The sequence below is a fragment of the Microtus oregoni genome, unplaced genomic scaffold (genome assembly GCF_018167655.1).
Source record: "Microtus oregoni isolate MIOR12 unplaced genomic scaffold, Mior012 000003F_ref0000135, whole genome shotgun sequence".
In the NCBI taxonomy this organism is placed as follows: Eukaryota; Metazoa; Chordata; class Mammalia; order Rodentia; family Cricetidae; genus Microtus; species Microtus oregoni.
This window is the reverse complement of record NW_024543062.1, coordinates 5,736,619-5,747,666: the sequence shown is the minus strand read 5'-3', so window position 1 is coordinate 5,747,666 and position 11,048 is coordinate 5,736,619. Positions and strand designations below refer to the sequence as shown.

The 11,048-nt window shown below is 37.4% G+C and overlaps 1 protein-coding gene across 1 annotated transcript in view; it reads left to right on the top strand.

Moving 5' to 3' along the window:
* The first annotated feature begins 213 nt into the window (after positions 1-213).
* The window catches only part of LOC121445965 (cytochrome P450 3A6-like), a 54,337-nt gene continuing 43,502 nt past the window's right edge, over positions 214-11,048 (top strand). Inside the window, 2 exon segments of the mRNA XM_041648171.1 lie at positions 214-407; positions 10,065-10,158. Coding sequence (XP_041504105.1) covers positions 337-407; positions 10,065-10,158 — 165 coding nt within the window. The 5' untranslated portion in view covers positions 214-336.

The following is an 11,048-nucleotide window of genomic DNA, read 5'->3' as shown; positions in this document are numbered from 1 at the left end:
CCTCAATTCTGATAAACATCTATGACCTCTGGTCTCACTGAGAGCATTGGTTTAATTATTTATTAATTTCCTAGAGAAAAGAACAGTGAAGAAGTCAAAATGTGGGTCAGCATGAACTATTGTGAAATGCCAAGTGAAGAGGACACCGATATCTCCAGACCCATGACAGATACACACTTGATCTTTCTACTGGCAGTATCAACTGCTCCACCCCCTTTCCTAGAAAATAAATACTGTGGCTTAGCTTCACAGTTTCATCCCTGGTCTCAGAAGGAGAACTAAAGTCCTCACCTACAAGGAAAAGTCAGAGAGCAGATTTCTTGGAAGAAAAGAGCAATGGACCTGATTCTAAACCTTTCCATGGAAACATGGGCCCTGTTGGCTACCATCCTGGTGCTCTTCTACCTGTGAGTAAGGGCTGATGCCTCTCCTTTGTGGTCCTAGAGTTGGAATGATTCTCAGACCCTTTTTACCTATCTGAAAACCATAAGATATAATCCAGTGGAAATTAATACTGCCACAGCTGAATACATTTTGCCTATAAATGAAAGCGTGCATCTCACTGTGCTTTTCAGTCAAAATTACTCAACTACAGTTAAAGTTCCAGTAGGCTTAAAATGGTTAGACTGAGCTGTTTCTATAGGACTTTTCCTGCCATTTGTTTGTCATTAGTTTGTCACAATAGAATTGGAGGATTTGCAGGATCTAGAACCCACAATGTAGTAATCTACATATGAGCTCTTAATTATTACTTAGACTCAGGCCTGCCTTCTCTGAGAGTATTGATATAGATATTGTTGGATTACAGACAACAGTTCATACCTAAATGTCTTGTGAGTGATCATCTTAGTACAGAAAGCTGGCATTGTGCTATTTATGAAAACAGGGTAGAATTAGTCACTTCATTTGGGCACAGCATAGTGCTGTTCAATCTTTCCTGGAAAGACGAGAGGAAACAATATTTCACCTCAGTAGGGCACCACTGAAAGACCAAGGTAGACATTTGTCTAAAGTCCACCTTGCAGAAACATGAGTTTATGCGGTTATTACAGGAATTTGTTTGAGATCTTTATTGCAAGAGCAGGAATGGCGCAAAGACAGCTGCAGCATCAAAATTTTATTCTTAAACAGAAGATGACTCAAAATCTACATCTTTGAAAATATATTTATTTTTATTTTGTGCATATGACAGTTTTACCTGCATGTATGTATATGTACCACCTGCATTTCAGTTGCCCATTGAGGTTAAAAATAATGCATTGGATTTCCAAGACCCTGGAATAATAGACAGTTGTGAGCTGTCATGTGGCTGCTGGTAACTGAACCTCTGTCCCCTTCAAGAGCAGCAATTGCTCTTAGTTGCAAAGCCATAATTCTAGTCTAAAAGCTGCATCTGGGAAGCTATGCACAATTTTCATTCTGAGGGACAGAACAAATTAGAGTCTTCTCAAGCGACTGTGCTGGTGGACTGCCCTTCACCACTGAGCAACCTCACTATTGACTGTTCACATAATGTTTGAAGGCGTTTAAGTCACAAACAATGCCATACCAGCTTGGAATTATGATTAATAGGGTGGTATTTATTTAAAGAGGAAAAAACTTACAGATAACCGTCCCAGACAACAGCCCTCTGAGCTATCAGGAAGAAGTCTAGTCACCAGAACCAGAGCAGGAAGCAAAGAAAGTGAGAAGGGAAGTAACCACGTTTTTTTAAAGGGAGAGAGACCACGCCCCAGTGGGCTGGTACCTCAGCAGCTATTGGCTGGAGGAGCAGAAGAATCTCCCACAACACCTCCCCCTTTTGTTTAAGTAAGAGAGTTCTAAACCTACTACGAAATTACATACAATAAGTACAAATATCCTATTCTAACTAGCTTAGGTCTTGTATAATAAATAACTTGGCCAAGTAATGAGAAAAAAGTAACTACATTTACATTTATATAGTCTTCAACCCCATCGAAGATCTGAGAGGGGAAATAATGTTACCTGGGTAATTAGGAAGTTCAGTAAAACAACTTCCAAAACAAGAAACAAATCACAGAGACACCCAGCTACCTGGGAAATCACCCAAAGTCACGTTTGCAGTGTTGAAGCAACCAACTTTGGCTAAGGCCTAACATAACTGACATACCATTTTCAAAGGCAAGCAACTTTTGAAAACTATCTTAACCTGTCTTGGCAGGATGTGACAGTCCTGTTTTATCCATTGATGCAGAGAGTTCTGCTTTTTCAAAGTTATTGTCCATAGGTGTGGCTAATATCCAGACCTTGTATTTCAAGAATAGAGAAGTAGTTATTTTTCTACTTTGAAAAAAAAAGTCTAGCCGGGCGATGGTGGCGCACGCCTTTAATCCCAGCACTCGGGAGGCAGAGGCAGGTGGATCTCTGTGAGTTTGAGACCAGCCTGGTCTACAAGAGCTAGTTCCAGGACAGGCTCCAAAACCACAGAGAAACCCTGTCTCGAAAACCAAAAAAAAAAAAAAAAAAAAAAAAAAAAAAAAAAAAAAAAAGGCTAGGGATCCAACAAAGTCTTTAGTTCACCTTAAGGAGATAACATTGGATTCCACCCAGGGAGTGGTTTACCTATAGAATGTTTTGGTCTAGGGTATGAGTGTGACTTGTTTTGTTCTAGCAACAGATTATTAAATATGAATGTAACCCACAACCTTTAATTGGTCCGTTCATTTCCTTGTATTGTTTTAATGCAGTTTTTAAAAATCTTACTCTTACCTCTTAGGGTTGGGGTATTTTAAGCAATTAGAAATTAAATGTGGGCAATTTTAGTATACACTGGAACTCTCTTCTGGTACTATTCTATGTTTTCTGTTTCATTGTTTTCCTATCTTCATACTTGTATATTTCTAATCCCCACTCCCCTATCATGGCAGCTGTAGTTTGTGTTGAGGCTGGTCTGCCACATATGGTGCTACTACATGGGCGCAACTGGTAAACCCAAAATGCACAGAAGTGTGGCCAGGCACACAAGGGATCACATGAGTGTACCAGTAAGAAAAATGTACCACAGGCATAAAAGTGAGTAATGAACCCTCAGAAATACGTAGTAGATAATAAAAAAGGAAAACCTAAGGCAAGGCAAACAAATGGGATGGGAGTAAAACTATAAATATTCATAAATATGGGACAAAGAACTAGTATTCAATTATCTGTGCAGTTGTCTAGATTATTTTGATAGCTAGAGGAGCTGAAATGGATCAAAGACACAGGCAGAGAAATTTTAAAGTTTGTAAATATTATATTCCTGCCTCCGTGTTGGTGGCATATCCACTGCCGCTTTCAAGGTGCGCCAGGACTTGGAGAGGCCAAAGGGAGCCCTTGCTTTCGCCCTTGCAAGTTGCAGTGCTGTAGTCTCTGAGCTACAGCCTCTGTGCATGCTTACTGGGTAGTAAGAGTAGAAGGAATGTGGTGCATAGCCCAGTAATGGCCTGGGTTACTGCTGAATCTGACCCATGCACATGTGCTGTAGCCAGATGAGTCTGTGCAGTGGAGCCAGGAAAGGCAGGAGACAAAAAGGTTTAGGGGACTATACCTCCCACAGTCAGCATCCAGAGCCAGACAATGTAAATGCCTAGAGGCTAATTGACCCATGATCCAAGGAGCCTGTATGGACAAGTCTATGGCGATTAACAGAGGAGAGGATTCAGGAATTCTCCTAATTTTCTGATTACAAAATTTCAAAAAGAAAAGCAAGGATAGTTAAAAAAATTATGATTTACCTGCCTAAGCTTGTGGCAGTCTAGGAGACACTAAAATGGCGGGCAGCTGGGCACTGGATCTAAGTTTATCAGCTGATCACATCTATGGCAGAACTGCTAAACAGAGCATGTGCCCTTCCCAGGCACAGCAGGCAATGAGGGACTGGCCTTCAGGGTTCTATCTGCCCAGCAGGACACTACTAAGAAGACACAGCATGGCTTCGACCAACTGTATGTCCCAGCTTCAGTTGTAAGCCAAGATTCTGGTTTCTAGCCTGACAGCCAAGCTGAAAAAATATAAATAAATAAATAATAAATAAATACAATAAAAAAGTAGTCTCAATGAACTATAGCTCCAGGCCCAGACATTTGTCTGGTGTCTGTGAAAATGTAAATGAGCAAGTTACCTCTATCAACTAAACAGACTTGCAGCTTGGATTAAAAGAAAGCTTACAAACTTTTAATAAAAACATCCAATGGTAGAGATCTTATTTAAATATTCTATAGGAGATCTTGAGCCACCAGCTATAATTTTTAAATGATGCAATGATCTCAGTTTGAAGGCATAAGTCACAAGCAATCCCACACCAGTTTGGAATTATGATTAATAGAATGGTTATTTCTTTAAGGGGGAAAAACTTACAGATCGCCATCCCAGACAACAGCCCTCTGTGCAATCAGGAAAGGAGCCTAGTCGCCAGAAGTGGAGCCGGATGTCAGAGAACGAGCGCAGGGCAGTTGCTGCTTTTTTAAAGAGAGAGAGACCATGCCCCAGTGGGCTGGTATCTCAGCGGCTATTGGCTGAAGGAGCAGAAGAAGCTCCCGCAACACCTCCCACTTTTGTTTAAGTAAGAGAGTTCTAAACCTACTAAAAAATTATATACAATAAGAACAAATATCCTATTCTAACTAGCTTAGGTCTTGTATAATAAATAACTTGGCCAAGTTATGAAAGGAAAGTAACTACATTTATATGGTCTTCAACTCCATCAAAGATCTGAGAAAGAAAATAATGTTACCTGAGTAATTAGGAAGTGCAATCAAGCAACTTCCAAAACATGCAACAAATCACAGAGACAACCGGCTACCTGGGCAATCACCCAAAGTCTCATTTGCAGTGTTGAAGCAACCAACTTTGGCTAAGGCCTAACATAACTGACATACCATTTTCAAAGGCAAGAAACTTTTCAAAACTATCTTACCCTGTCTTGGCAGGATATGACAGTCCTGTTTTATCCATTGATGCATGCTCTGTATCTCTGTCAGTGGTTGAGATATGGGCATTTCTTTGCCCAAAGGCCAGTTCTGAAAAAAAGAAAGGCTCCAGGTGGAGTGTCTTTGGTGCTCAACATTCTCTCGGGAATAGAGCGGTGTTGCCAGGAGCAATTGTGTCTCACTACCACAAAACTCTGAGTTAGATTAAAGGCTATTTTCTACAGCTCTTTGAAGAGGTTGATGATTATCTATCTATACTGAGTATAATCTCTATATATCTAAATAACCTGATTAGTCTAATTATAAATGACAAACTTAGATGACTACTAATCTATATAATTCTCAATATCTATCTAACTTAAAGACTAAGACAATAAACGATTCTGAAACAAATGAGGACAATGACCTCCAAATTTAAACAATGTACAAATATACATTGCAGTATGGAAAATATATATCAATACACAAACAATATATAAGTATCTTAATCAGAGGTCGAAATGTACAATGCAATATGGTAAATATATACAATATATATATCAATACAATATATGTCAATACATAAAAAATGTTTTAAACAGAGGTAGATACATGCATGCCTACAAAAGTCAATATAATTTAACTTTGTATCAATATACAAGAATCAATACCAATATATTTGTCTAAAAACAGTAACTCACAATTACAAATCTATTATCCCATCATCCCTCTTTTTTTTTTCTTCAAAATGATCCCTGAGCTTATAAAATTCCTCCTCTAACCTCCCAACCCCTAAATCATGTCCCTAAACCCAAGGGCAAACTTTACTGGGAGAGGGGACGTCATCCTCTAGAATTACTTCCAGCTGTCATGGGGGCGACGTTCTTTCTCGGGGATCCTGTAAAAGTAAAATGATGGTAAATTTCAAGATCAATATCTTTTAAAATTGCAAATAGTCTCTGAGTAATTTTGTGCAGGTCTGGCCAGAATGTTGTATAAGATGTGTACCATTTCAGCTAACCAAGTTGGGATCGTCTTGTGCAGCTGGTATTTAAAACAGGTCTTGTAGTAGCGCTATCAGTATCATGACGTCATATCAACCAGGTGGAGTTGTTGTTATGGGGCCCCATCTTCTTCCTGGAAACTTCAAATGTCACTTCAGGAAAAACTCATTGTTCATTGTGAAAAACTTAAACATTAATCATATAGACATATATACACATATATATTTATATATTCAATGAAAGGCATGATAGATATATTCAATGAAAAGTATGATAGATATGAAGAAAAGCAAAGATGTTTTCTAAACTCATATTTCTTTCTGTCCCATATCATGGCTCTTGACATGAGACAGAACTCCAGAAACTCTGGGTTTTTCTCTTATCAACAGGCTTGGAATTGGAGAGGGACTGAGCCAGAGTCCAACTTCAAAACCAGCTCTATATATTTATAAGTAAATGCACATTAATACATATTTAAAGATAAGAGTATAATATTTTTACTTAAGAGATCTATTTGATTTTCTTGCTGTATCTTATTGGGTTGTAAATAGTTTCCATCTGTCAGTACTCAAACATCCAGGGTCCATTGAATTTTCTGAAGATGAGTGTTTTCCTGCAGAGATAAGAAGAGAACCCTGCCCCCTTTCTACATGTTTTTCTTACCACCTGTATAAATATCATCATTGTGGATGAGTTGTTATTTCTCCTTTCCAAGAGGTTTCTCCTCTTCAAATCGAAACTTTATTAATTTTGATGGTATCTACAATTTTTCTTCTCTTGTGGAAATAAGAGCAAAACCCCTTCCCCAACGTAGCACATCTCCTGGCTTCCATTGAGAGGTCAGCACATCTTTAAATAAATCGGTTGATTTAGTTCAGCAGACTGTTCCATTATCCAATGTCTTTCTGCTGCTGTTGTTCCTTTCTCATTAGCATTAAGAAAATTCAAGGTTAATATAGCATTATGTAATCTATTTCTGGGAGTATTTTCAGTCCCTTTCTGTTTGTTCAGCATATCCTTTATAGTAGGATTTCATTTTTCTATAACTGCCTGACCTGTAGGATTATTTGGTATACCTGTAATGTGTTTTATATTATAATAATCAAAAAAGTGTTTCATTTTCTTAGATACATACGCTGAACCATTATCTGTCTTTATTTGTGCAGGTATACCCATGATGGCCATAACTTCCAATAAATGTGTGATTACTGAATCAGCCTTTTCTGAGCTCAGGGCAGTAGCCCATTGAAAACCTGAATACGTGTCTATGGTGTGGTGTACACATTTTAATTTACCAAATTCCATAAAGTGGAACACATCCATCTGCCAGATTTCATTTCTCTTAGTACCCTTTGGGTTACTCCCTGCAGGCAACGGTGTTTGATTATAGAAAGAACAAGTAGGACATCTATTTATAATGTCCTTAGCTTGTTGCCAAGAAATGGAAAATTCTTTAGGCCTTTACTATTGACATGATGCTTTTTATGAAATTCTGAGCCCTGCAACATGCTTCCAATTAATAATTGATCAATTTCAGTGTTATCTTGTGCTAGAAGATCAAGCAGACCTGTATGGGACCGTATGTGTGTTATGTACATCGGACAAAGCCTATTCCTGATTATGTCTTGTACCTGGATAAACAATGAAGTCAACTCTGTGTCATCTGGTATAAATTCAGCAGTTTCAATATGCAAGAAAACTCTTTCTGCCTATTGTGAATCTGTAACTATATTAAGAGGCTCTTTAAAATCCTTTATCACCATAAAAATGGCATATAATTCTGCCTTCTAGACAGAATTATAAGGGCTTTGTTCCACCTTACTCAATTCATCTGACTTGTAACCTGCTTTCCCTGATTTATTTGCATCATTATAGAACGTATGAGCTCCAGTTATTGGAGCATCACGTACAATTCTAGGAAGAATCCAAGAGGTTCTCTTTATGAGGTTAAGTCTACCACTTTGGGGATAGTTGCTATTAATTTCTTCCAAAAAATTAGCACAAGCTCTTTGCCATGGTTCATTGTCTTCCCATAACTGTTTTATTTCTTCAGTAGTCAAAGGCACTATAATTTCTGCTGGGTCTATACCTACTAGTTGAAAAAGTCTCAGTTTACCTTTTATAATTAATTCAGAGACTTTTCCACATAAGTTTTTAATTTTTTACTTGGTTTATGAGGTATAAACAGCCACTCTAAAATAATATCTTCCCTCGGCATTAGAATCCCTGTAGGAGAAATTCTGGAAGGCAATATGACTAGGATTCAGCTAAGATTGGGTTCACCCTATCCACATGTGCCTCCTGTAATTTTTCCTCAATCATTGTCAGTTCCTTTTCTGCTTCAGCTGTCAGTTTTCTTGGACTATTCATATCTTTATCACCATCTAAGGTTTTGTTTAAATGAACTATTCGATCAGGTGTTATCCCAACAGCTGGTCATAGACAGGAAATGTTTCCTAACAATCTTTGGAAGTCATTAAGAGTCTTTAACCAGTCTCTCCTAATTTGTGCCTTTTGCGTTTTAATTTTCTCTAACCCTATTCTGTAACCTAGGCAATTAGTAGAATTTCCTCTTTGAATCTTTTCAGGGGCAATTTGTAATCCCCACCTAGGCAAGACTTTCTTTACTTCTTCAAACATCCTTTCTAAAGTATCTTTATTTGAATCAGATAACAAGATGTCATCCATGTAATGATAAATTATGGGCTTGGGGAATTATTTACGAATTATTTCCAATGGCTTACTTACAAAATATTGGCACAATGTAGGACTATTGAGCATACCCTGTGGGAGGATAGTCCATTGATATCTCTTATTAGGCTGAGAATTATTATAAGTAGGCACTGTGAAGGCAAATTTTTCTCTATCCTTTGCTTGTAATGGTATAGTGAAAAAACAATCTTTCAAATACATAACTATAAGAGGCCATTCTTTTGGTAACAGAGAAGGCAAAGGAATTCCAGATTGTAGTGGGCCCATAGGTTGAATTACCTTGTTGACAGCTCTTAAATCTGTCACCATTCTCCATTTACCAGATTTCTTTTTTACAACAAACACAGGAGAATTCCAAGGGCTGGTTGATTCTTCAATATGGTGAGCATCTAGTTGCTCTTGCACCAGCTGTTCTAATGCCTGTAATTTATCTTCAGCTAGAGGCCACTGTTTGATCCATATTGGCTTCTCATATAGCCATTTTAAAGGTAGGGCTGTTGGTACCTCTAAAGGTTTGGTATTTGCTGTATGTTCTTGTACAGCCTGAACGGCTGGTGACCTTTTTCCATAATACCTCATCATATCCTTCCCAGAATTATGAGTTCCTGGAACTACAGGAATGTTAATCTGGGTATTCCATTGCTGTAGCAGGTCACGGCCCCATAAATTTATTGCAATATTGGCTATATATGGCCTTAGTCTTCCTATTTGCTCTTCGGGCCCTATGCATTCAACCCATCTTGTGCATTGTTTTACACGAGATAGGGTTCCAATTCCCAGGAACTGAACATCTACCTCTTGAAGAGGCCAATTCGGATGCCAAGAGAAGGAATCATGTGAATCTTGCATTGCTGTTACTCACACTGATGATGTTGGCTTACTTGCTAACTCTAGTGAGCCTCTCAATAACATTCAAATTTAGGGTTAGAAAGTTTTATTACATATTAACTCCAGGTCTGGGGTCTTCAAGAGTTAACCTAAAAGTTTATAATAAATTGTGTGTAAACGGGATTATTGTACCACACATTTATGTTAGATTCTCGCTCAGGAGATAGACTTTTGTAGTTGTCAATAGTTGTATCCAAGGGGAAATAAATCAATACATACTACTAAATAATAAACATAAATGAGGACATGTGAATAAGTGTATTTATGTTTCTGAATGACTGAATATGTATATTTATGCATGTAGTATAATAGTTTAATATTATGTACCACACAATATTAAATAATATTATAAATATTAATCAAATAATTAAATAAATATTAATATTTAATATTATGTACATGTTTGAATATACATATTCTCTCATTCAGAAGCACATATACACTTATTCACATATGTTCTCATTTATGTATATTCATGGTTAATGTGTGTACATGCATGGATACATATGTGTGTTAACAAGCTCATGACCTGGTTTCTTCCTCTATGTTTTAGGTATGGAACCTCTTCACATGGACTTTTTAAGAAGTTGGGGATTCCTGGCCCCAAACCTCTGCCTTTTGTTGGGACAATGCTTGAATATAGGAAGGTGAGTTATGCTTGTAATCCCTAATTTAGTTCTTGTGTCTGTGACAGTTTCATGAATGTCATGAGATTATGTCAGTTCATCAGTGTATATGGTCATTGGAAGCTACATTTTACAGCTTTCAGAATAGTTGGTGCTACACACTGATCTTTGACCATTTATCGTGGGCAAGATTAGACATGAATTTTTGGGGGACCTGAATTTTGTGTCAGGTATTAGTCTTAAATGTATACACAGTATTTCCAGATGCTAAAAACCTGAAAATACAGAATTTGGAAGCATCAGATTTAAGTATTTTCAGTACAGATTCCAGAAAATTACAGTTTCTCTGATTCAGTGTTTGAAGAAATACATATCAAGGATCTTGGGCTGCATCTCAGCATCTTTAATGGAGTAGTCACATGAGAGTTGACTACTAACATTTGCCCTTCATACTGAGTATCCCTAGTGCATGTTTATAAAGGCACACAGTTACTTATGAGGAATATGCACATAATTTAATTATTAGTATAACCATTACATATCTTGTTATTATTTTTAAGTCTCTAGCTACGTTTTTGTCACTTATGATTTCTTTTGTTTGTAAGTGGGGGTGCACTGAGAGCTCAAACAAAAGGTTTTACTCCTTTGCACTTCAATGTAGAACCTTATACAGGATGCTGAGGTGTGGGATTATGGGAGATGGGATGATGTTGCCTGTCAACCTCTGATATTTAACCATTAAGTGAGTTTTGTGCTTTGAAACAGAAGCAGAATTGATATTCAAAAAATGCATTATTTGACAACATAAAAAGGCAAAAATTAGATTTGGTGAGAGGAATGTATATATATATTTATATATACATACATATAAGCATGTATATATGTATACATACATATATACACACAGAGAT